The following is a 27,314-nucleotide window of genomic DNA, read 5'->3' as shown; positions in this document are numbered from 1 at the left end:
ACTAGCTCTTGATCTAATATATGACCCCTTATATTTTCTCATAGGCCTATACAGTAGATTTCACCCAACTGTGATTGCAAAAATAACAATCTTGACCTATCATCCTCCTTGGTTTAAACTTGGTTTGTTAGAATATTCATTAATTTCTTTAATAATAGAGGTCTCTTTTAAAGTATGGGGTTGCTGAAGATAAAAGTGTCGAGTGCCAGGTGCCAATACACAAAAGGGGTGTGGGTGGGCTTAAAACATGTTTACATTTTTTACATTTAAAAAATTACATTTTCATTACATTCATTTCAATCATAGAGATTTCAATCTTCTCCAGTTGTATTTATAATTTTTAAGTATTCAGTATTTTTAATAGACGGCTGGTCACATGGTACCTGTTACTTGTTACAGTACAGATCGGAGGTTGACCAATCACAGTCGTCTCTAATCATTGGCTAGAGACGCTTATTTAATCATTATAGTGAGAAAGTTCCGAGAGTTTCCATTTGTACGACAGCTTCTGAACCCATACAACGAATAGATTTAATCGGTTATGGTTTATAACGCGCATACATTTCCAAAAAGACAAAACAGTCCCGAATATTGCATAAATGGAGCATTGGGGTTTTTGAGCCGATGAGCGCCCTCTGGTGGAACATTGAAGGATTGTTTGTGTGACAGTTCTGATGTTTTCCTCTAGTCACGTGATGTAAGGAAGTACAGGACATAATATAGTAAACAAATATGCCTGTGAGTTTGATGTAATGACAAAACATGGTTTCACGTTATTTTTATTTTTATCGGCCGTCGTCATCGCTACATTTAGGGACGAACAAGAATTCTGTGAGAATGAAAATTGCAATGAAAGAGAGATCGATAAGAGTCACTTTTATAGCAATGTGAAACACTGTGGAGAAATACCACTGGCATTATCACATAAACTATTAGGTAAGATACAGATACGAGTGCCAACATGCTATTTTACACGTTGACTTTGTTTTAATCACTTCTGTGTGTTTTACAGATGCTCTCCCTCTTGATAAGGTTGATGGTAATGTTGTTCGTACTGTGAAGAGAAGTGTGTTTTCAGAGTCTCAGCCCTCTCCTCTGAAAGAGCCCCTGACACTGGCTGCTGTGTCACAGGTCAATAAACCCATCCACTCATCATAATTTACTGAAAACTTGTGCTTCACTGCAGTAAAACCTGGGGATATTGTTGCAGTAACTGTAATTTATGAAACAGAAAAATACAATGGAGCTAGTACCATCTAACCACCAGTCAAAAGTTTGGTCACACCCATTCTTTATAATTTTTCTTGTCAACATTTTAAAATAGTAATAAAGTAATCATCCTCATCACCACCAATAACATTGTCATCATTAGCATAATTTTGAACTTATTAAGGCTGTTGTTACAAAGAAGTACATTTCATCATACTTTTAAAAAGAGAAATTATGAAAATAACATAGGCTAGTTTAAAATAATACACTTTGGTGCAAACTGAATATAATGTTTCGGACACTTAATTGCATCATGTTAACTGAAATTAAATGAACATTTATTATAGTTTTTAATTTATATGAAATTTAGTTAGTTGAACTTAAGTGTGCTTCTTTTGACCCACTTAAGCAGGACTTATGTAGCCTACGTCTTTGTATGAAATTACTTCAGTTGGCTTTAAAATATGGTGAGTATATGGTAAACTAACATATACTTTAATATAATTTCTATTTAAACGTTCACATTTAAATCATGGAATTTAATAAATATTTGTAATTCCACATTTGTAATAATGAAGTTGCAATTTAGTACATTATTTAAATGGAACATTAACCCACTACAGTTCAAATTATAGTACTTTATGTACCTTGGTATGTTAGTCAACACATCACTTTAAGTGGACTTCTTTAAAGCACAACAATATATTATTATATAACAATATACAACATAATGATTTAAAATGTACTTTAAAATGAAGTTTTTAATTTGAGTTTTTGAACTTTAAGTTGTGGACAATTTATTTTTAGCTATTATACTCTATTATATATATAGCTATTATATAATGCTAGCTTAAAAATTGGACCAAACACTTACATACCAATAGAAACACTTTATCATAAATGTATTTAGTCACAAACAGTTCATTTATTGTATTGAGTTAATTAATTAAAAAAAAAAAAATTTGTCAGTTATACTTTTATTAATTTAGTCAGTCATAAAGTCACTTGGACTCTTTACAGAACCACCAGTGGTCTGAGGATCACAGTCTGAGAAAACTGCTTTAAAACAAAACTGGACCATGGTACCACCACAGTACTTTTGTGTAAATGTTGTTTCTGCATATATTCAGGCTCTTTTGTGTATTTCAGGATGTGTTGAGGAATATTTTGGATCTGAATGAGTCTGTGATTCAGAATGAAGAGTTTGTCCGTTGTGTCAGTGGTGGGAAACTGTTTCCTGGCTCTGTTCCACTGGCACACAGATACGGGGGCCATCAGGTAAAACTGACCGTCGCTTCAAACCCGACAGTGCTGGCGTAAGACAACCAGAGAAAACATGTCAACCATGTGTTATTATTATTATAGTTTGGTTATTGGGCCGGACAGCTGGGGGATGGAAGAGCACATTTGTTGGGTGAATACACAAACAGGTAAAATCATCCTGATCATCAGCGTTCAACAGAAATCATCAGTTGTTATTGTCAGATGTGACTTTTCTGTTGTAATGCATGTCAACTTTCCCATGATGTTGTTTAAGATTAAAGAATGGAAAGTTTGATCTATACTTATTGGTTTTTCAGCAAATAGATGATTCTGTCATTTTTTTAATCTAATTCTCACGTAATGCTTAAACATGCGTCTGAACAATGACATCTCTCAGTTTAGAACTGTGACAAGTGTTAACCGTTAGACTGGTATACAATCTCTCTTTTATCCAGAAAAGGTGAAAGATGGGAAGTCCAGTTGAAAGGCTCAGGAAAGACACCGTACTCAAGGTGAATATCAGTTCCTGCTGCTCAATATTTTTGATATGCTTTTAAAGTAATTCTGAGATGTATTTAGTTGTAAATGATCTTACATTATGACTCATAGTGTGTGATTCTCTGTCTGGCAGTAGTGTAATGGTTATGCTGTTTACTGTACATGATGTTTTGTGTGCAGGTCTGGTGATGGACGGGCTGTGATTCGCTCCTCTGTGAGGGAGTTCCTGTGCAGTGAAGCCATGCACTTTCTGGGAGTTCCTACCAGCAGAGCCCTCAGGTACACACACACACACACACACACACACACACACACACACACACACACACACACATATACACACACACATACACACACACACACACAGAGCAGAGCCCTCAGGTACACACACACACACAGAGCAGAGCCCTCAGGTACACACTAGGCTTGTTGCAATAGTCGGTGTTACCGGTGATACACGGTGTTTAACCCACCTACCGGTCATAGCACTTGACCACCGGCACCGTCCCCATCGTGTTGAAGTTTTAGCCTATAGTAATAAAGCACTTAATTCAGTTAGTGACTACGTGCCTTCGTAATTTAGCGTAAGCGGAACGAGCGCCGCAGTAAAGCAGCAGGTGTCCGATTTCTTTTATCATTTGAGGAGAGTGAGGCGAGCTAACTGGCAAAGGATGGCGGAAGATCTGGTTTCAAAGAAAACTGCAAAAGATCTCTTTTGAAACCAGAAATGGTAAATATGTTGGCTTTTCTGGCCAGGAATATGTAAGAATGTATGCAACAAGCAGTGTGATCACGTTTTGTTCCCTGTTGCAATTTAAAATGAAGGTTTTTCGTTTATTGTTTCTCATTTAGCCTATTTATAAATTTTTTTGTACGTGTATGCAGGTAATAGGCCTACCTCTTTTTTTTTTAACAGCTTAACGTGAGTTTAATTTTTATATTAGTTTTTTTTTTGCACTTAAGTGTCTTATTTAACGAAGGTTTTGATGTTCGTTCGTTTCATATTCGATGGTTTTTTTTTTTTTTTTTTTTTTCTGAAAAAGGCAGGCACTTTATTTAACGAATAGTGATTTTTTTTTAAATATAATTTCTTGTTTGATACTTGCACGATGTGTGCAGTGGTTCGTTTTGTTAATAAATGCCCTTTAAAGGTGTTTCATAAGTGCTTTTGTTTAGTTTTTACATGGTGTGTTAAGTTATTATTCATTTTGCAATAAAGATGTGTGTAATACAAGCGAGTGTCTTATTGTTTTGTGTATTTTTATTAAGAATAAAATAAATTAACCCATGATTAATTCAAACAAATGCTACTGAATTGCCGCTAATTAAAGTGAAAGTAAATTGAGACGTGTGCACGTCCGCATGTTCGGCCACCCGAAATCCCCGACACGCAACCCCGGTGACACCGGGATTACCGTTTTTTTTACACGTCGATTAACCGTTGGAAAAAATCCGTCACCGCAACATCCCTAGTACACACACACACACACACACACACACACACACACACACACACACACACACACACACACACACACACACACACACACAGAGCAGAGCCCTCAGGTACACACACACACACACACACACACACACACACACACACACACACACAGAGCAGAGCCCTCAGGTACACACACACACACACACACACCAGCAGAGCCCTCAGGTACACACACACACACAGCAGAGCCCTCAGGTACATATGGACATGCACAAGAAGAGTAATATATGTGTTTATCACATTCAAATGTTTGATGTTGAATATTATTATTATTTTTATTTATACTTTTTCCATTTTTTTGCCTTTATTGTTTGTCAGTCTGGTTGTGAGTGAGGAACCTGTTTGGAGGGATCCGTTTTATAATGGCAGTGTCATAAAAGAAAGAGGTAAAATACGATCAGATTTGTAAAAATCGAGTAACTAAGTTCTTTATCCGTCCTCAGCTTGATGTGATTGTTCTCTGTATCTATCAGGAGCGGTTGTTCTGCGTCTGGCCAAGTCCTGGTTTCGGATCGGTTCACTGGAGATATTAACTAGAACCGGAGAGTTAGATGTCCTACGGTATATTAACTTTAACTTGGGAGATAATATTTTTTTCTCACTCTTATTTGCTTTTTAATTTCTTTTTAATTTTAATTTTCAAGGACGTTGTTGGACTTTGTAATTAAAGAGCATTTTAAATCTATAGCAACAAGTGACCCTGACAAGTATGTGGTGAGTATCTGTGTCTCTCTGCTGTTTAGCTGTAATACAAGATTATTTTATATTGTCTGATCAGTCTCACTATATTTGAATGGTTTTCATGCTGTGTGAAGGTGTTTTTCTCTCGAGTGGTGAATGAAACGGCACATTTAATCGCCCACTGGATGTCGGTTGGTTTTGCTCATGGTTAGTTCACTCTGCTTTACTTGTTTAGTTATCATATAGATTTAACATTATAGATCGAGCTTAATACGCAAAATGCACAACAACATGATCTGCATCTTCACACAGGAGTCTGCAACACAGATAACTTCAGTCTGCTTTCTATCACTTTTGATTATGGCCCATTTGGATTTATGGAATCATATGACCCAAGTATGTTTCTTTGTCTAACTTAAACTTTCATAATATTAGCAATCATCTTCCTATAAGTTTAGTTTTTAAGCTTTTTGTCATTTTGACATTACACACACACACACATATATATACAATACTGCAAAAGTGGAAAATTGTATGAATAGTAAGCTACTTTAGACCTAATATACATTTTTTGTATACTTACAGTATACATACATGGGTTGAGGGGCATGATTAATTGCATAATTTTTTTAATCCATGACTTGTTTTATTTTACTTCATTATATTCTAATAAGTTAATGTGAAACAGACAGCCATAATAATAACATATAATAACTGTATTGTTAAATGTGTGTTATTGCCACAGCATTGTTTCCTCTGTATAGATTTTGTCCCCAACACGTCTGATGACGAGGGCCGGTACAGTATAGGAGCTCAGGCTAATGTTGGCCTGTTCAATCTACAGAAACTTCTAGAAGCTCTGAAACCACTGCTGACCTCAGATCAGCTTTCACAGTAAGAGATCGTTTTGTTTTCTGTTGGTATTGGTCTGGAATAAAACAGGTGATTCGTGTCAATTCATTTACTTCAGATCTCAGCAAATATTGAGAGAGTATCCACAAATCTCCCATCAAAGGTGAGCCTGTCATTAGACAATATAGAACACTGTGTTCATCTCTGAGTCATTCCTGATCTCACTTTACTGTTTCTGTTGTAGATTTCATGAGCTGTTCAAAGCAAAGTTGGGCTTTCTGGGAAATGAAGAAAAGGATTCATATGTGATTGCATTTCTTCTAAAGGTAAATATTAGCTGGATTGTTTTTTCTCTTAATTGTACTATAATTAATTCATGTGATAAAGTTATTTGGCCATTCTTAGGTAATGATGTCATTTGGTGTAAAAAAAAAAAAAAGTTAGGAATCAGTAAGACACACACACACACACACACATATATGTATATATATATATATATATATACACACACACACACACTTTTTTTAATTAGATTTTTTTTTTTTTATTATTATTTAATGGCCAAACCAAATAGTTAAGTTCAGTATGGAGTTAAATCATTAGTAGATCACACACATTTCCTGAGATTGACCCATATAATGTTGTGTGTTGTGTGATGTGTTGAGCTAATGGAGGACACTGGAGCAGACTTCACTATGACTTTCAGACAGCTGAGTGAAGTGACCCTGTCCCGGCTTCAGAAGGGATCCTTTGCTCCGGTACGTTTCCTCTCCATTCACTCCCACATCAGCCGCGATATCCATAATCATGATTTCAGTCCATTAACTGTGACTGTGTCTCTCTTGACAGTCATTGTGGGCTCTTTCAGACCTCTCATCACACAAGCATTTCAGAGACTGGGTTCAGCTGTATTTACAGCGTCTGTCGAGGTAATGTTGCTGTAATGTAAACTCAAACTCTTTAGAGGATTCAAAATGAACATCACTTGATGTTTTAATCGTCTTCTACAGGATAATAAGTGACTCAGATGAAGTACGACAGCACAGAATGCAAGGTATGTTTTTGTATATATGATGCAATGTTATATATTATGTGTTTATATATTGTTACAGTAACACTACCGCTGAAATGTTCATGATTGGTAAGATTTGTTTTTGAAAGAAGTTTATTATGCTCACCAAGGCTGCATTTATTTAATCAAAAATACAATAAAAACTGTAATTTTGTATTACTACAAGATATTATTATACTGTGAGATAGTACAATATAAAATAAATTATTCTATATACAGTATTTGTGTAATTACAGTTTTTTTCGATTGCTAAACGACAGTGGGCACAACTGGAGTCACATGTGCAAAACTCTAACTACAGTCTGCACAGGAGCAGTTCATGTGGACCAAACTGTAGTTCGTTTTTCATTGCTTGAACACAGTTTTCAAAACTCTACACACTTATCCCATGACTTTAACCACAACCTGCACAACACTGTGGATTTACAGCACTTTGTTCAAATGCTAATACACTGCTGTCAAACCTGTGAACCACACATTCAAAACAGAATAGATTTCAGCCTTGTGCCTTTCAAACACTGCTGATTGCAATTTCAGCTGAAAGGCTAAGCAGGTGTCTTGTTTTAGACTTGTTAGTGAACACACACACACACACACACACACACACACACACACACACACACACACACACACACACACACACACACACACACACACACATATATATATATATATGTAGAGCTCAGAAAGACTAATTTTGAATTACAGTATGTACTTTTAGTTTCTACCTTTTTTTTCTCATTACTGTAATTCCATAAATTACTACAGACTATTGAAGCAAACTGCTAATTTTCATTTACCTTAAAGAATTGTTATGTTCTAAAAATTTTAATAAATCATGTGAAAGAATGTCACTGTTATATGAAGTCACTGAAATTGTTCAAACTGTAAAGATGAAAAGTTTGTATTTTCTGTATTGGTGTTTGATGCTAGTGTTTTTACTCTCAGTGTGTTCTGAGTGACAGTGTGTGTTATCTCAGTGAGGGTTGTGCATAGTGTTTGGCTGCACTGAGCCTGTTTTGAGCCATGTGTTAAGAGTTGTGTTGCTTGGAATGAGTTTTGCAGGTGATGTGAACTGTTTAGCTCTGGTGACTGTTGGTAGTGCAGACTGTAGTTATAGTTTTGCACATGTAGCTCCAGTTGTGCTCACTGTCGTTTAGCAATTGAAAAAAGCTGTAATATATTTGTTCAGTTGAATGTAGTTTATTCCTGTGATCATTTCTCCAGTCTTCAGTGTCACATGATCCTTCAGAAATCATTCTAATATGCTGATTTGCTGCTCAAGAAACATTTGAAAACAGTTGAGCTGCTTAATATTTTTGAGGAAACCCTGATACATGTTTTGATTAATATAAAGTTCAAAAGAACAGCGTTTATTTGAAATAGAAATCTTTTGTAATATTAAAAATGTCTTTATTGTCCCTTTTAATGCATCCTTGCTGAATAATATTATTAATCTTTTTTTTAAAAGCCTTACATTTTTAAACGGTAGTGTGTTTTTTTTTTACGATGTGTTATGTTGTATTTAATGTTATTTGTAATTTTTCTATTGTTCAGGAGTAAACCCACGGTATGTGTTGAGGAACTGGATGGCTGAATCTGCTATCAGAAAAGCAGAGAAAAATGACTTTTCAGAGGTATTATCACATGTGATGTCAAACTAATATACTGTCATGATCATGCTTATCATATATCTTAGAGTGTTTGCTTTAATATATTACTGTGAAATGAAGACTTGACAATTATACATACAATGTAACATCTTCAGACAGACCATTATGGCTTGTCTTTTTCGTAGATGACCGTATGTTTGATGTATTTCTAGGTGGCGCTGTTGCAGAAGACTTTAATGGAGCCATTTATGGAGCAGGAAGAGGCTGAGAGAGCCGGATATGCCAGTAAACCTCCATCCTGGGCTCAGCAGCTGAGGGTCAGCTGTTCTTCCTAACTCAGGGTCGAATGAAAGAAATAAATCATAAATTTCAGCATCATTTGAACCAAAAATATTGTTTATGACATTGTAATCACACTTCCTAATGGTTGATCTGATTGGAGGATGAGCCATGTTCGACGTTATATATGTACATATATGCACGTTATATATGGACAATGGACATGGATGTCTTTTGTAATATTGCTGTTTCTGCATTTCTACAAAAGTGCAAAAAACTTTGCATCATGCATCTCGTTTACTCCTGTTTAACAATTAGGCATGTCAAAATCTGTTAAACAGTTAACTTTGCAAGACCTTATTTATTATGACATTCCATTAGCAATGATGATATAGCATATTTGCAATACATATAATCTGATTAGGTGCATAGTACAAAGTATTTACATATTTTAGTCTGGTGTGAATGCAAGCATATTAAACAACAAAATAATTAAAGATGTGTGTCCTAATGTCACGCCAAGAACTTGTTTGGCGGTCAGTTCCTCAGTCCAACTACAAAAACCTGTCAATTAGCTCTATCTGTCTTCAAGATCATTGTTGACTGCGCTTTTTCAGCATTGCTGTCATCAGTTCTGACATGAGTTCGCCACCTGGGGGCGCTGTTTGTAGAGGTGTAGTTCTCTTTGGTGGAGCTGGAGGCATTTTTCTGACGGAGCCGGCGGATGGGTTGGCAGCCGGTGCAGGAGCTGGTGGTGGAGGCGGGGGTGGAGGTGGTGGTGGTGGAGCTCCACCTGCAGATGCAAAGTTTTGGGGACCAGGAGGAGGAGGAGGTGGAAGGGAGGTAATGGGGTCTGGAGGTGGTGGGGGGAGCGAGTCTCCCCCGTAAGGTGCAAAACTAGGAGGCGGTGGTGGAAGAAAGTCAGGGGGCAGCTCGGCATCTTCTGGAGGAGGTGGTGGTGGAGGCAGGTCATCCATGGGTGGAGGTGGGAAGGAGGATTGTGGGAATCGAGGTGGTGGAGGAAACTTGTTGACTTTGGTTGTGCTGGCAGGAGGAGCAGGGGGAGGAGGAGGCAACATGGGGTCGGGTGGTGGAGGAGGCAGGGTTTCCATTGAAGGTGGAGGTGGTGGGAAAGATGTTTGGCTGCCAGGACCCTTCAAAAACAAACCAAAAGTAGCATTCAGGAGCATTTCAAATAAATGATGAAATTACAAGGGGATTAAAACAACTCTAAAGGAACCGTCACCCTTTGTGAAATAGTAGCGTGCTTAATTTTACTGCTCTTGAAGTATACTTTAAATCTTTAAAGTATATTTAATAAAAAAAAGATATATTTTCAGATAATATATTATTCATTAAATAAAAGGCCACTATATGTGTATTTAAAGAAACTGCACTTGCATGACTGTTTCTTAACAGAGTTAAGTACAATTTTGAAAAGTGTACTTTGCAATCATGACAAATTAACAGTTAAACTTATATTTATAATAACTACTAGAGCACATATAAATTTGATTATAATTTTAACTGTAGTGTGTTATTCGTTAATACATTTAATGTTAATATATTTTAAAAGTTACAATTGGCAACATCACAACAAATGTGTAATTAAATATTTTAAACATGACAAGTTTCAATAGAATTGATTTATGTATATTTTAGTTTACTATAAATGCTTCTCAGTTCATTCAGCAGTACACTTCAACCATATTTCATAGAAAGTAGAAGTAATTATGAAATGTTATAAAAAGATGTACTTAAGTGTGTCAATAAATTTAAACTATATTTTGTTTAATTGCAATTAACATGCAGTTAAGTGTCTGAAAACATTACATTACATTCTGTCCACACTTCAGTATGGTCCATGAACTTATTATTTATGGTATTATATTATAGTGTTCTTCATTACTAAGGCAACTGATAGATTTAGAGGTACCTTGGTGTCCTTTGGAAGCTGAGGAGCGTGTCCATTCGCAGCCTTGGCTGAAAGATAAAACACAAAAATGTCATCAAAATCCTTTAATATATCAAGATCTATGATACATTTTATAACAATCTATTTAGCTCATTATCTCTACCTTTAGGTGTAGGGGAGGGTGTCGATGCGCTGGAGGAGGCCTGGATAGTGCGGCTAGCCCAGCTTCCAGTGCCGGCTGCTTTCCTCACAGCGGCTTTGTAGTTTTCATATAACTGCTTACCATACTATGACAAAATCATGACAAAACAAGACCGTTAATAAGGTAGAAGAACTTATAATTATTATTATTTTTTGACAAAGTAGACAGCTCACAATAGGACCCAACACAATACAGCTACAATTTACAGTACATTTTTGCATTGTAAACTATCATTTATAATGCCAATTTTTGCTGCAAAAAGTTCAACTTAGTGTCTTCTTGCATTTATCATACAATCATTATCTATTTTGGTTTTTGGTGTGTGGCCTGGTTTCTGCTCACCTTTGCAATACGTATCCCAGTCACCCACAGAGTCATGGTCAACTCATCATCACAACACAGATACTTGATGTATTGGGATTCTTTTTGAATTTGAGGATGCTGAAAGCAGATCACAGTGACCATATGAACATGACATAAACCTGATATACACACCTGAGAAGGCCAAGATAATAACACTTCATTTAGTTGTATCCGCTGTTTCCCCTGTCATTCCCTACAGATTTGTGGAACCATTCATTTTTCAGGTGTTGAATCTTTAATCAAGGGTTGGGTAACAACTTACTAGGGTTTTCAGTATTAGTTCATGCTTTGCTAATATTAGTTTTTCTCCAAATGGACAGTTGGTGATATTAACATTGTTTTGATTACTGAGCTGCAGTTGCATAGCAGAGACAGTGGATGGCACACTAAAATCACAATTTGATTGCCAATGCCCCTCGGGCAACACTTTAGGATTAGCCCTAAATATTGCTAAAATGAACCACAAAAATCTCGTGCTTTATAATTTTGAATTATTGCATACATGCAAAGAATGCATGTCTCTTTTCTGTTGGAGTCAGGGTTTAATTGTGCATGTATTACATGTATTGAATTTTTGCTTTTTACTTTTACTTGCTTGACAAACATAAAACACAGCCCACCCTAACCTAAACATAGCCTGAAACACCCTTGATGATTTGTCAAAATTACAAAGTTATAAAAACATAATTTGTCACCCTTGAAATTTCATTCATTCATTCATTCATTCATTCATTCAAATAGCTTTTTACAGTTATAATTTTCTTTGTCCAAAATGAGTTTTTAGCTAGTGATATTCTTTCCATGCCTCGTTTTTTTAATTTTGTAGAACAATAACCCAGTATTAACACTTTCATCACATATTCATATTCTTAGAGGTGAGTATAGACTGGAAAAAAAACTAAGTTGAGGTATTTTGAATTGTGTGCAAAGACTTTAATTAAAGGAAGGCTCTGTCAACTGCAAAGTCTGAACACACAAACAAATGTTTTGACCTTTTACAACTTGTGGCAGGCTGGCTAGTGGCTACTAAACCATAGTGTCTTGTTCAAATTCTAGACTATATTATTCATTTGGAAAGGCTTGAGAACCATGATAGCATTCTTAGACTGCTAGTTTTGATTGGTTTTGGATATATTTATCAGACTGCTACCACCATGCATGCATACAAATGATACTGTCTGAACAAATACAAATTAAAGGGAGACTTCACCCATTTGCATTAAGCTTTGTATTGTTAGAAACCCAGTCATATATTATAATAAATGTGGATTTTTCATCCATTTTTCCCTGAGATGGGAGAAATAAGGATTTAAGTGTTTTACTTCCTGCTTATTATGACGTAAAAATCATCATTTTGCGTCATAATAAGCAGGAAGTCACATTTCATTGAAAAGTGTAGAGACTACAGACACTTGTTCCTCATCTTTCCCAGGGGGCGGGAACCGCTCACGCTACAGGCCTATTACAGATCAGTGGGTGGGACTTGACTTTCTGAAACTAAAAGCAATATCCTCCATCTTGTTTGGAAGCTAAGCTAACAGGCGCTGTGGAGACAGATGTAAAGTTATGACAATAGCGGAGGAGAGTACTCAATATGATATAGAGGAAGAGGATTTCGGAAGTCTGATGCTTGAATCAGGTGTTTGTGGCTACCTTTACAAGCCGCATTATAGCGAAGAGCAGCCGAGGCAGAAGACCTGCCTGCCGCGGACGAGGAGCCCGGACTGGCTCGGGTTAGGGCGGACTGGTGGCGCCGGTGATCTCACTATGCAACTACGAACCGCTACGAACACAGAGATAGAGTCCGACTGTGGCAAAGAATTTCAACAATGACAACTTCTCCTGGATGAAATCTCTGAATCAGACGAGGACGCGGACGTTTGTGTTGTGAATCAGACGAGGACACGGACGTTTGTGTTGTGAACTATCCTAGTTTCGCACCGCATCTGACTGAACATCCAGGTAACGTTACAATGCAATAATTCACCACTTCGAAAGAAATACAAATGAAGAGTAATTCACTAATGAGTTCGCCAACTAACTAGACATTTTGTGTGAAATTAATTTCAAGCTCTGGTGGTAGCTAGCCTTGTAGACGGAAGAGTTATTTCTCTTAGGCAGATATGCGCTTTCTGGATTAGTGGGAGTGGCTTGCGCAGCTGTGCAATGTGGTGCATTGTGGGAGTTGGTGTCTTTCATACAAATGCGTCCTGAAGTTACTTTCTTTCTTTCCTCGGCCAAGAAGGCACCAAATTCAAAATTAATTTTACATTTCGACTACATATATGACCCACTTTCAATAAAGATCAATGTTCCCATGGGTGAAATGCTCCTTTAAGGCAGCTGTGAGTGCCACAAGGCTCGCTCTTAGACCCACTGTAGTTCTTCACACAAGATGTAGCATTTAAAGTTCTTTACCAGATCTAGAAAGTTTACATATTAGTTATTTTAATTACATTTATTTTAATGTGCCGTTGTTGCAGTGTAATTATACAATTAAGAATTAAGTAATGATAATAAACAACAACATGTACTTGCTATAGGGTTTGTATTAGGATTTAGTTTATGGTTAGTTCCACGTAGTCGTTTAGTAGATGCATAGTTTACTGTTAGCAACAGTGACTAGATGTAACGTGTAACAAGGACACTGTAAAATACAGTGTTACCGTTATATATTTTTTAGGATACTGTTTTGTGTAAACTATAAAATACTGTACCATTTCTTGAATTTAGCCCCTTGCTATCTAAGAAAGATTCACTTTTCGTGAATCTTCAAACCCTCATTCCTTATGTTTCATGTTGCCACAGTTAATGTCAGCTCTCATCCATGCTCGCTAAACAGGAAAAGATGCTTCCCCAACCACTTCCTGCATTCTGGACGTTCATATGCAACACATTGGCTTTTATCTTTGGGGGGAGCACCAGACACCTTGAAATAATTATTGTACAATTTGTGTTTAGCAGTGTTTGGGGGTTACACCTACCAGCTTAATGGTCTTTGAGTGAACACTTACTGTATGAAAGAAAAACCAAGCTGATTTATGGTGCGTTAATATCAGATAAATCCCCTGCTGCCTGGAGTACTTAAAGACACCTTGTTATTATGGGAAATTACTTAAAAAGCTGAGGTTGCACTCCGGCCCGAGACTTGCCATTTAGTAATTTAGGGGATGTTTTCACGACACTGTTTTCAACTAAAAACGGAAGGCGTATGCGTTTTGGCCTGAAAACCTTTGAAAACGAGTTTCAAAGTTATGACACATTATCATCTCCGTATAAACTACAAAAAGGTGAATCTGTGAAAACAGGACATTATGCACATGCATATTACGTGCTTAGTCTATACGTGTGTTTTTTTTTTTTGTGCAAATGAAAGGATACAGATATTATGGGGGGGGGGGGGGGGGAATCATACGGACATCATCACAACTGGTTATAAGAATTACACAAATCAACACAATATAAAAATTTTTCATCATGAAAAATTAAAGGTTCCTTACAACAGACTCAAGGATGATATGTTTTCGAGGTTTGCGTGTTAAAAGGATTTGACTTTTTCTTAAATTAGGTAAAAAGGGACAGATCTGTGTGAACAGGGATCGTTTTGATAACATTGTCATCTGTACAAAGAAAAAAGTTGTACATTTTTAGTACATCTCGTTGTGTAAATGTACCCTTAATAGGAATATCATTTGGGGAATGTAGTTTTGGACCAGCGGAGCATTTTGAAGGGTTGCAGAAATATCACCTCTAACCTGATTGCTCCACTACATGCAGAGGGGAAATGGGTGCTTTTTAGAGGAATGTAATTCATAGATGCTTGTGCTCTAAGCCTCACGTCTTTTATGTCTGCTTTCATGTCCATGACTAGCCTGATAGAGCAGCATTTTGTTGCGGGAATGATGAGAATTCACTTTATATCCAGAATCAAATTTGTAAAGTTCTTTAGTAAGACTTGAGTAAGGTTCCATGAAAACCTTGTTTGGGTTTTAATAATATTCATAAAAATGTAATAATAAAAAGAAGTACACTTATTACAAAAATAATGTACTTTGAAAAAATATATATTTAAGTGAAAACCTGAATGTAATATTTCAGACATTTAATTGCATGTTGATTGCAGTTAAATTAAATGTATAATGGTTTAAATTTATATTAAATGCAATTAGCTGATTTTTTGCGTTAAAGTTCAACTAAAAATAAATAAATATATAATATAATAAATTCATGTTATTTCTATTTAAACTTGTATGTTGTATTTCATGTATTTAAATATATCTGTAATTATACATTTGTAATGATGAATTCACAATTTAGTACATTTAAAATATATTAACTTTAAATTTAATACCGATTAACATACTACTGTTAAAATTATAACTATATTATATATAATAATTATATAAATATAACTTTAAATGTGCTTTATAAGTTAGTCAACACATCAAGATAAGTGTACTTCTTTAAAGCATGACAATCGATTATTAAACATGATCTAAAAGGTCTTTACACTAAAACTTTTAATTTTACATTATTGGAAAGTTCACTTTTTTTAAAGTGTACTTAAGTGTGTTAAGAAACATTTAAGAGTGAACTTAAATGGGCTTTTATTTCATTAATATTATATTACCAGCAAGTACAGTTTAAAAATATATATATACTTTTAAGATGTAAAGTACACTACAAGAGCACATTCAGTATAAGTGCACTATATTTTCACAAGGGTGGGCTGGTTTCATGTTTTACTTTATTGATCCTTGTCCCACTGTATGTTTCTGATCCAAACTCTGTATAAATGTTAAAGTGAGAGTGGGTTACCATAATAAGAAAACTGTACCTTGAGAATGAAGCAGTGGTCTGTTGGTGCTTTGTATTTGTTTCTGTATTCTTTGCAGTAGTAGACGTTCACATTGTCAAACTGCACCAAGCACACAAGGTCCCGTGATGCCTGATGGAGAGAGAACCCCATAAGAAATGTAATTTCTTGACATTTTCACCAAGCCGGTTATTATTTAGGTCTCTTGTGATTAACTATTCAATCAAAAAGCAAACTGATGTACATTGAGCTTAATGAGCGAGGATTTGCCTGAACTCAAAATGCACGGTATGTTTTACTGTCTGGGTTGCCTGTGCTGACCTTTGTCTTGCCTTTGGGTGAGTAATACAATCCAGAGGCCCGAAGTAGGAAGTAGCGCTGTTTCCAGGATTTCTTGCCATCCTCCTTCATATACAGAATGCCCTCAAGGTCAGGCACAATGATGGAGGCTCCACAAAAATTCTCCTATACCCAGAAAAACAGAACCAGACATTAAGACTTTCATCATTCGCTTACACTCATGTCATCCCATGTCGATTTTCTATTTACCGCAGGACACACATTGGAACGACATAAGGGTGAGGATAACATTGTCATGTTTGGGTCAGACTTGTTTAAACCTGCATTATTTCGTTGAATGGCTTCAGTTAAGACATTAAATCTGACTCCATTAAATTCTTTTGATAAATGTCTACATTGGTAAGCTGACATTAAATCTCTCAATTATATCAAAAGTTAAACGCAAACGCACCTCCAGAAGTTGTTCTTTGTCTTTTTCTTTCATGTCCATTAGAGATTTCTTATCCTTTTTCCACATATAAAATAACTGTAAAAGAAATTGAAATGGGCTTCATTTTAATCAGCATTCAACAAAATGTCATGTTTAAGTAATCATGATGGCCATGAAGACAGTCTCTACACCAAATAAGTACAATTACAGAAAGCTGTCAATATGCTGAGTTTCACTGTTTTTCTAATTTCTGTTCCATTTTTTTATTAAACTAGAAATAGAGAAGTCAGAGAGCAGTTTTTGCACTGGAAAGGTCACTTCTCTGAAACAGTATACTGTAAGGGAAAAGCGGTATTTAAAGCGCTTTTGTATTTTACTTTGATACTTTCATAAGCTGTAATTCAAATTGCATTGGCAAGAAGCACAAATAGCCGTCCAAATACTTGCCTGAGGGTTTCTGAACACTTCATATTTGTCTTTTTTCTCAAGAAAAACCACTTTGTTTTCAGTGTCCCTGGTCCATGTAGAAAGAGGCTCGACTAGGTTCTCATGGTCCTCAAACCCTCGTTCTGTAGAAAGGTCAAACTTAATTCAAATGTCATTGTTTTTTGTCCATACCGCATTTTCCTATTTTCATAAATAAATATTGATAATCAATATTACCCCTTTGAAGTTATGAACACTTTGTGTAAAGATTGATTTGACAGACACTTTTAAATACAATAAAGGTATAAATTTGTGTGTTCTCAAGGAACTGTACCAACAATCTTGGGTTTACCTAACAGCTTACCAACTACAAGATGTAAAACAATGTTTAAATTGAATTGCACACATACATACATAGTTTATGAAACAATCATTAAACTCTTCCGAGCAGCTGAGTGGTTCTCCTAAATCCATAATTGTGACCAATTTATTTCCATCCCGACTTGGCTCAGCTAAGTGCAGAACGCCATGGGAATTTTCTTAGACCTCCTCCTTCCCCAGCACCACCTGCCTAGATCTACTAGGGGGTTATGCCTACTTTCCTTACAGCAGCTTGTATCCTATATATTTATTAAAAATATTAATAAAAAAAAAAAACTTGAGAAATGATTATCTTAAACTTATTAACCAAAGGGGAGTTTTTACTGTGTGCAGCTTCCGGTGCATTGATGCCAAACTAGACACTGTGGTCTTAGAAGACCATAGTGGTGGTACTATGCTGTCTGTCTGTTAAAGACTGCATATACTGATTAAAAACTGGAATGATGAGAGCTTATACTGTGCAGCAACTCTGCAGCAAGAGTGCTCACCTCCACTAGGCGTTCTGCTCACATTACTCCTCTGCTTCATGACCTTCACTGGCTACCTGTGGCATCACGTATCCACTTTAAGGTATTGCTCCTAACGTTCAAAGCATTAAATGGTCTTGCTCCCCAATATCTGTCTGACCTACTCCACCCTTACCACCCTGCCCGGTCCCTTAGATCAGCTGAACTTGGTTTATTGTCCATCCCTCGTTTCCGGCTGTCTACTGTAGGTGGAAGGTCATTTAGTGTTAATGCTCCTCAATTGTGGAATTCGCTACCTCTTACACTACGTAATACCTCATCTGTGGCTACTTTCAAGACCCATTTAAAAACATATCTATATAACATGCGTTTTGGATAATGTGACTATATGTATCCTATGTGACTGTAATGTATGTGTGGGTGTTTAAATGTATTGTAATGTACAATGTAAAGCGACCTTGAGCTATGGAAAGGCGCTATATAAATAATACTTCTTCGTCTTCTACTGTAGGTGGTCTGACATTAAGTGTGGTTAATATGGAAGCTATTTTCCCTGAGCATATATATGATTTCCTGTCCTTCAACTTGATGAGAGCACACTAACGGATGGGAGTATAGTGGTGGAAAAAACGAGGCACAGTAAACTGTAAAACTGTTTGCAATATTAACACAGTCTCACCCCCAAACGTCACATACTGACGCGTCTTGACCAAACGGCAATATACGACGAAAAGGGTACCCCTAAAACGTCCGTATGTGACTATTCGGGTTATGGGTAGGTTTAGGTATGCGTTAGGGTACCGCTAAGAGGCGCTGCTGGTGCGCTTATGTCTTCGTCTCATATGGACGTTTTAGGGGTACCCTTTTCGTCGTATATTGCCGTTTGGTCAAGACGCGTCAGTATGTGACGTTTTGGGGTGAGACCGGGCTGGCAATATCAAGCAGAAACAAGTTTTAGGCCTTGTCCGCATCGTTTTTCTCTCCGTTTTGGTCTTCCCGAGAAACATTGAGACAGTGTTTTTGGCCTGCAAAAACGTAGCTTTTTGAAAACGCGTTCCCAAGTGGATAAATTTGAAAATGGCGTTTTCGCGTTGTAGTGTGGACTGTGAAAACTGAGGTCTTTGAAAACAATGACGTATGTTTAGTCATGTGACGCATATTGAACCGATAGGTATCTATGTTTATACTGGTATTGTGCCTGTCACACTGTTGCTAAGGATATGTTACTGTAATTGCTCACTCTTCATACTCTTCACAATCCTGCAAATATGAAAATTTACTCACAATCGCTGTCCTGCGGCAAAAGCTAAACATAAGAGCAATTGCATTGTAGAACACAAATATAATGATGATTGAGCGTGACCTGGATGCATCAGTGAATGATGAGATATTTTGCTAAATAAAATGACCCTGCCAGAAGAATACTGTGATAACTATGATATCTGTTCCGTCTGTATCATCTCAGTGAGCTTTTATGATGTTTTACGCATACGCAGAAAGGTGAAATTAGCATAACTTAAACTTTTGGAAAACGCTAGTTTGGATGGAAAACGTTTTGAAACGAAAATGCCGTTTTCAAATGTATCTGGATTAATGTAGACATAGCCTTATGCAGCCAAATAATTACTGGAAGTGGATGACTGTCAGCACAAGGTTGACTCAAAGATGTAAATTAAAGGCGGAATTTATTCGCAAGCAGTTCTTTAATCAAATCAAGCTCAAAAGTACACTTCATCAGGATATCAGGGTCAAAAACGCAATGATCAGAACAACTGCTTATAACAGATGAGATCTGAGAAAGACTGAAACAAACACAGGACTATAAATACACAGAGAAACACTAGGGACTAAGCGAGATAATTAACTAGACACAGGTGGAACACATGGTAACTGATGAGCTACTGAACAGGGAACAAATTAAACAAGAACATGATTTAAAACCAAACTTAAACTCAGAACCCAGACAGCAAAATAGTGTCCAGAAAATAGTGGAATCCACATGTACCAGATGTGGCCCGGATCTGGGCGGACACTATGTTGCTGTCAGACGTAACAATGACACCAGAAGCCAGACACATTCAATTTACAAAAGTGCCAGTGCTCACTCTTACATTAAAAATAAGGTGGATACTGTGTGTGTCAGAGCTGTTCAGATGTTCTCGCATCAGTACTTTTCTCATGATTATAAGTCACTCACTGTAGGAAACATCATCATGCGAGGATGATACTTCTCTAAAATTAACTTGGGTGTAACAAATTTCCAAAGATATTTAACATAGTTAAACGTTGACTCTGTTTTGGAAATGTTTGTCTAGTTGTCTCACACTCTTTTGCCTAGGCAACTTGTTTTTAAAGAGGAGGCGCACCGCCCCCAAAAAATAAGATTAGTGGTCAGCTGATTGTTTTTTTTTTTTTTTTTTTTTTTACTCCACCCTCCCATATGTTCTGTGTAATTGCATTGAATGTGCACTTGTAGCGTATAAAATAATAAAAAGGTTTACTTAAAGAGAGTACACTTTCTCTTTCTTAACTTTTAAAAAGTGCACGTTATAATAAAGTCAAAATGAAAGAAGTACATTTAAATCATTGTTTTTAATTCATTGAAGTTTTTACAATTTTGAAGAATGTGTGTAAATAAATAGTTGATGACTCCTATAGTTTTTTTTTTTTTTTTTACATTATGGAAGGATCCATCAACTGTTTGGTTACCCATATAATTCAAAATATCTTCTTTTGTGTTCAGCAGAAGAAAGAAATTCATGCAGGTTTGGATCAACTTGAGGGTGAGAAAATTATGACAGAAATTTCATTTTTGGGTGAACTAACCCTTTAAGTGCAAACTCAATGTAATATTTTATGCCATTGCATGTTATTTACAATTAAATGAAAATGTGTTTTAGTTTAAAACCATTTTAAATGCAATTAGCTAAAGTTAAGAGCGTTAAGGACTTAAGTGCTTATATAGGACTAAAGTGTGCGAATGTCATTTCTATTGAAACTTTTATGCCTATATTATATTTAAATGTAATATAAAATACGACTCTACAGTTAAAATTATAATCAGGTACTTTACATGTGTTTTAGTATGTTAGTCAGTACATCCAAAATACTTTAGTATTTAAAGTACTGATTTAAAAGGACTTTAAAGTAAACCTTTTAATTTGAAATTATTACAAAGTGCACTTGTTAAGTGTACTAATAAACATAGTCATGAAAGTGTACACTCTTTAAGTACACTGAAGTGGCCTTGTATTTCAATAATAGTATATTATCTCCAAGTACAGTTTTTCAAAAATATCTTTTATACGGTTTGGAGTACACTATTCAATACAATTAAGTGCACTTCTTTTTCATAAGGGAAACAAATGGAATAGCCAGAAAAATCCAGTCTTGTCTAAGTCTATTCATCTAAAATTTGGCAACCAGACAGCAAACATAATGGCTGTAGATGAAGCCTCACAGCAGATGGAGAAAGAGTAAAGAGGGATTCCGATCATTAGGACTGTATTTCCTCATGATAGGGAGCTTGAGTGACAGTGTCTGGGACAGTAAATTAAACCCACCTGTCGTTTGGTGTGTGAGAGTGAATGTGTATGGTGGTACGTCAGCTTTGCACTGTGAGCTCACCGGAGCCTGCCTGTCAGCACGCCAATGAAAACACACTTCATCATCTTCGCAAAATCCAGTCCTTTAAAGCTGATGACGACTGAATGGACATGTAGGTGTGTGTGTGTGTGTACATGGATAATACTCACCAGTCTGTAAGTCAGGGTTGGTCTCGCACACACACCAGTCCACATTGCAGTCACAGTGCGTCTTCTCAAACAGCTGATCCATCACCTCTCTGACTGTTTGTCTCTCATCCACCATCAGAGTCTTTGAGCTGCCATCCATAATCTCCACTTTCACGACCAGCTATCACAACAAATGATAAATCACAAGGTTAAACTCAATTAGCAGGATAACCACATTTGGTTTTGATGCTTTATATTGTATATTGGTCAGATGGTTTCATCCAGTTTAAAGGGATAGTTCACTTTGAAATTAATTTTTGATATGTTTTAGCTTACCTCAAGGGCATCCAAGATGTAGGTGTCTTTGTTTCCGCAGTAGTTTCAATTTTGATATTTTTAGGTCAAACCGTTCTTGTCTGTCAGTCATATAATGCATGTCGATGGTCACTGGCTCAAAACACAAGCACAGAGTCCAAATTAAAACAATTCCCCATCGTCCAAATGAAACAATTCCCCATCATAAGTACACATTGATGGCCTAAGACACGAAACGAGCGGTTTGTGTGAGAAAACGAACAGTATTTATATCGTTGTTATCTCTTGAAAACAGCACACGTCCAAATGATCTGACGGCGCGGGCGGGTATAGATATATACATAGATGTCGCCTTGGCTACTGCAGTTCATTGGAACGAAACCGTAGCCAAGGCGACAGCTATGTATATATCTATACCCGCCCGCGCCGTCAGACCATTTGGACGTGTGCTGTTTTCAAGAGCTAAAAACTATATAAATACTGTTCGTTTTCTCACACAAACCGCTCGTTTCGTGTCTTAGGCCATCAATGTGTACTTATGATGGGGAATTGTTTTAATTTGGACTCTGTGCTTGTGTTTTGAGACAATGACCATCGACCTGCATTATATGACTGACAGACAAGAACGGTTTGACCTAAAAATATCAAAATTGAAACTACTGCGGAAACAAAGACACCTACATCTTGGATGCCCTTGAGGTAAGCTAAAACATATCAAAAATTAATTTCAAAGTGAACTATCCCTTTAAGTGAGCAGTGCTTGTCCAGAATATTCTGCAAAGTGGACCAAAGTGGAACTTCTGGCTAAACAAACTAGTTGAAGCCTGGTGGGAACACCAGCATAATCACATGCTGGTGACAAGCCATGCTAGTGTTTTCAACAGGGTCTGTGTACAGATGTTTGGAAGACAGTGATATAAATGGTCTTATAGACAGATACGCTCTGATAATGGCATGTGAACTGCAGAAGGATATCCTTGAATATCAGCAATCATGCTAAAAGCAGTTAAGCTCATTCTAAAGTCTCATATTGTTGCAGTTATAGTTGCAACTTTAAATCCGTTCTTGTTGTAACCATTATTACAACATATTGGTGTGAGTCAGTGCACTTTGAGCACTTTAAGTAACCAACTTTAGCACTCAGCTGTGACATTAAGTCAGTGTGGGTCATGTAGCCTACAACCAGATTTTTTAGAGCAGGCTGACCCATGACACACTTTTTTTTTTTTTTACAATCTATTGAGAAGAAAGCAACTGACAGCTTATTGTAAAAAATAATGTATATTTAAGTGGAAACAATTATTGTGCAAAGCTTGTTCTTTTATTGCTGACGAGGTCATTTAGGCTTTATGAGATTCAGATGTTTATCCTAATATTCCTTATAAGACATTTTTGCAGTCATCGACATATACTACGATTCTAACAACAAATACACTTCTAACTACAAGTTTCTAACAACAATTTGGACAGTTATGTAACTGAGATCAGCTCTTTCGAGTCAAGGTGGAGAGTAGATTGAGTCAGAGTCAAAGAGTCAAAAGTCAAGACAGAGACCTGAAGAAAGTCAAGTCCAAATCAAGATCTAGTCCTGAAGGGGGAGTGAAGAACAAGACCTGAAGAGGGCAAATTTCAAGTCAAGACAGAGATCCGAAGATGGTTAAGTTTGAATCAAGACTGAAACCTGAAGAGGCTCGAGTCCAAGTCAAGACAGAGACCAAAAGTGGGTCGAATTCGAGTCAAGACGAAGAAGTGAAAAATAATCGAGTCCAAGTCAATAAAGACACCACATGAATGTCAAGTCCGAGTCAAGACAGAGATCAGAAGATGGTTAAGTTCGAATCAAGACCGAAACCTGAAGTAGGTTGATTCCAAGTCAAGAGAGTGGCCAGTTGCATAAACTGCTTAGACTAGTCTTACAAGTTAGGCATCTATTTTTTTCTTCAAGACTGGTCATAACTTTTTTTTAAGTCAGTTACATAAAAAGGTAGATTGGTCTAAATTGAATCTCAAAAGTAAGACTGATTTGCCCTAACTAATTGCTAGTAGGTCAGACTAGTTCTTAAGACACAGTCTTCACTTATAATCTAAGTTTACGCAACTGGCCCCTGAAGAGGGTTGAGTCAGAATCACAACCAGGCCCGGTTCTACTGGGGTGCTACAGTACCCTCAAATGCAAGCAAGAGCACCCTTAGTTACTACTGTAATAATATATTGGTAAACCAGATTTTGCAAACGCTCCAGTGCATATTTGTGTTTGTGCTCTGGAGAACATGAAATGTATCTATTTACAATGTGTTTTTGCTGCAGTGAGCAATGTAGCCAATCACAGACATAGTTGTTGATCTCTTGAATGCAATGGCCAATGAGAGGTGTTTAAGTTAGCCAGAACCCACTCACCGCTCAAAAACGTCAGAGTTTTTATTCATTGCTTAGTTATGCAGGCTCGCTAAACTTCACATCAACAAACAAAATGGAGACCCAATGTAAGTAAGAGATTTATTGTGCATTGTTGGCAGCTTCATTGATTATAAAGGAACTTTGTGAGATCAGAATGAACTGATCGTTTTAGTGATTGTAAGGGAACAGTCTTGGCTCACTTTCAAGTCTACAGCCTATATAATCCATTGAATAAATCTATTGTTTTTCATGCTGCTAAGAGGACCGACAGCCATGTGCCGCAAAGTTTCGGAAGTGACATCTACATATAAATGCTGGATTCACTCTGCATGGGGCAGAAATAGGACGTTACAATAGTAATGCATTAAAGCAATGTAAAGCAGCCTAATATATTAATAGTATACTTTCCAATTATTGGAACCAAGCCTGGTCAAAACAGAGACCTGAAAAAAGTTGAGCCTGAATCTAGTCTCCATTATTACAACATTGAACTTGGAACAATCTTGATTAGAAATGTTTGAGTTCTCTTGATAGTAGACTTTAGCAAATCTGAATACAGTTTGAGACATTGTTGATATCTCCTTTCAAATTAATTAGACAATCGTGGTCCAAATTGCAGTTTCAGTGCAGCTTCACGATTCTACATGATCCCAGCCGAGGAATAAGGGTCTTATCTAGCGAAACGATAAGTCATTTTCAAAAAAAAAACATATATATACTTTTTAACCACAAATGCTCATCTTGCACTATCTCTGTGATGCGCCACACATTATGTAATCACGTTGAAAGGTCACGCGCGTTCCGGTTAAAAAAGGTAGGGTAGGTACATTTTCACCTCCAATTTCAAAATCGTCCGACATCGTTGTTTTACCTTTTATTATTATTTTTTTTTTTTGTAAATTGAGTTTTACTTAGTCTTTGCACGTTCGCCTTGTAAACACTAGGTCGTTAGATGTTTTAGAATGTCATGATGTCATTGACATTGATCTGTTTTAGAAATAGATCAAAGTGGTGGATGTCTGCTCACCCAGACCACCTAACACAGCCAGACATTCCTACCGCACAGCATTGAACGATGCCATGAAATGCGCCTATATTTTTGCAGTTAAATGACTCACATTCTTGTCTCCAGCTGTTTTAGAAATGCACTGAATAAAATTCTTAAAACCATTGAAGTGAATTCAAGATTTAAAAAAAAATATTAAAACGACTGCATCGCTTACCTTTTTCACTTTGGCCTCCTTTAACTTCTCCAAAGCAAGCTTGATTTTATCTGCTTTGATCTGTTCCTCTTGTTCTTCCTGGGGGGATACAAAATGATAATTACCTAACAGACATAACAATACATATCAATGATTTTTGGAGTGATCTGATTCTGATCTTAATTAAGGTTTCATGGAGTCAATGTGGCGTAAAAAGGCTCTACATATGGGAAATGCAAGGCTTACTCTGATTCTACAGAATAAATCTAAAAATGACAGAAGTAAGAGAGCATTGTGTATCTTAACTGAAATGGAACATCATAAATTCCTAATTTAGAACGCTCCTCGTAATAGCATGTTGCAAGGCATTCTAAGGATTCAAATAAGGATGAATACAATTCTAGCTGAGAAGACAATATAATTATTCTGCCCAACTTGTTAAACAGCCTTTGCATCGGGAGTATGTCTGTAATGCTTTAATGTGCTTGCTAGGTTGGCATCTCACTTAAGGTTGTGAAACAGAGCTGATCTACATTAGAAAGCTGTCTCCTTCTGTACATTCCTTCAAGAACTGGGCTAGACATAAAATAACATTCAGTGAATATCCGGCTGAGCTAACGTTGCAATCATGAGGGTAATTACATTTTATGGTTGGGCTTTTTTTACATCTAGAGTAGTGATGGAAATTGTAGACAGGGTTCATACTTCATAAAGTTAATGCAGTTTTACAGCATTGGCTGCACTTAAATTCCATTATATCTGTTCACATCTGTTGTTTGGCCTGGTTTTAAAATAAACTCTGGAACCTTCAGCTAAAGATGTGTTAACCACATGAGGCCTGTGGGTGTGCGGACCATTCATAATGATACTTACTTTTGATGGTTTAGAGGCGGGTGGTGGAGGCGGAGCTGCAATAGAGTTGGAGGAAGTTGCAGGCTTTGAGGTGTCAGTTGACACTGGAAGGCCAAAGTTACTCTGAGGCTGTATGGGTATTGGGGCAAATGGAGCTGACCCCTTTGACGTATCTCTGTCTGTGGCAAACTTTTCCTCCGTGGCACTGATATCTGCCACCAGGTCAGCCATCAAGGCATCTAAGTCATTGTCTTCCATCTCATGCAGGGATGCTTTAGAGAAACATATAGGGTAACAATGTGAAACAAAAACATCACGTTGTTGACAACATACAGAGCACCCAAAGATGGGGGAGGAAAAAGAAATTACAATCCTATCTACAGGAACTACAGTACAGTAATTGCGAGATGGCAATTTCGTTTGAATTTGCACAATGTGATTTGTACGAGAATGTACGTTTTTTGGGTGGGAGTAAGCATGAAGGTCCACCCCAAAACATAACATAATATCAGTGATCCTAAACTAGTACCCCCAATCCAAGGT

The 27,314-nt window shown here is 36.8% G+C and overlaps 2 protein-coding genes across 4 annotated transcripts in view; one reads left to right on the top strand and one right to left on the bottom strand.

Annotated features, from left to right (window-relative positions):
* The first annotated feature begins 626 nt into the window (after positions 1–626).
* Positions 627–9,043, top strand: LOC311283905 (protein adenylyltransferase SelO-like). Of its 3 annotated transcripts, XM_084398672.1 has the most exons (19): positions 627–936; positions 1,013–1,131; positions 2,359–2,487; positions 2,575–2,639; positions 2,928–2,984; positions 3,151–3,249; positions 4,793–4,860; positions 4,948–5,035; positions 5,119–5,188; positions 5,290–5,362; positions 5,468–5,551; positions 5,920–6,049; positions 6,126–6,170; positions 6,252–6,333; positions 6,673–6,765; positions 6,857–6,936; positions 7,018–7,061; positions 8,637–8,716; positions 8,905–9,043. In XM_084398672.1, the coding sequence occupies exons 1-19, from the start codon at positions 753–755 to the stop codon at positions 9,025–9,027; spliced, it is 1,713 nt and encodes a 570-aa protein (XP_084254798.1). In that variant the 5' UTR covers positions 627–752; the 3' UTR covers positions 9,028–9,043. The 3 variants fall into 3 exon arrangements, with proteins under 3 accessions (XP_084254798.1, XP_084254799.1, XP_084254800.1); XM_084398673.1 differs by lacking the exon at positions 6,126–6,170 and having other exon boundaries at positions 687–936; XM_084398674.1 differs by lacking the exons at positions 8,637–8,716; positions 8,905–9,043 and adding an exon at positions 7,316–7,679 and having other exon boundaries at positions 687–936.
* A 269-nt stretch (positions 9,044–9,312) lies between these two features.
* Positions 9,313–27,314, bottom strand: part of apbb1ip (amyloid beta (A4) precursor protein-binding, family B, member 1 interacting protein) — a 33,845-nt gene continuing 15,843 nt past the window's right edge. The window contains exons 4-14 of the mRNA XM_084398665.1: positions 26,793–27,043; positions 25,941–26,018; positions 22,027–22,186; positions 17,445–17,566; positions 17,019–17,093; positions 16,589–16,732; positions 16,289–16,399; positions 11,431–11,529; positions 11,050–11,173; positions 10,908–10,954; positions 9,313–10,125 (exon numbers count right to left, since the gene is read on the bottom strand). Coding sequence (XP_084254791.1) covers positions 9,565–10,125; positions 10,908–10,954; positions 11,050–11,173; positions 11,431–11,529; positions 16,289–16,399; positions 16,589–16,732; positions 17,019–17,093; positions 17,445–17,566; positions 22,027–22,186; positions 25,941–26,018; positions 26,793–27,043 — 1,772 coding nt within the window. The 3' untranslated portion in view covers positions 9,313–9,564. The remainder of the gene's footprint in view (positions 10,126–10,907; positions 10,955–11,049; positions 11,174–11,430; positions 11,530–16,288; positions 16,400–16,588; positions 16,733–17,018; positions 17,094–17,444; positions 17,567–22,026; positions 22,187–25,940; positions 26,019–26,792; positions 27,044–27,314) is intronic.

The sequence above is a fragment of the Rutilus rutilus genome (genome assembly GCF_951802725.1).
Source record: "Rutilus rutilus genome assembly, chromosome: 24".
Lineage (NCBI taxonomy): Eukaryota > Metazoa > Chordata > Actinopteri > Cypriniformes > Leuciscidae > Rutilus > Rutilus rutilus.
The sequence above is the reverse complement of the archived record's forward strand: the minus strand, read 5'-3'. Positions and strand labels throughout refer to the sequence as shown.

Bases quoted from the DNA above. Each gene is read 5' to 3' on its own strand.
- LOC311283905 (XM_084398672.1), top strand. From the start codon at position 753: ATGACAAAACATGGTTTCACGTTATTTTTATTTTTATCGGCCGTCGTC. The intron at 5,552-5,919 runs GTATGTTTCTTT...TCCTCTGTATAG, and splicing joins TATGGAATCATATGACCCAA to ATTTTGTCCCCAACACGTCT. The intron at 6,050-6,125 runs GTAAGAGATCGT...CATTTACTTCAG, and splicing joins ACCTCAGATCAGCTTTCACA to ATCTCAGCAAATATTGAGAG.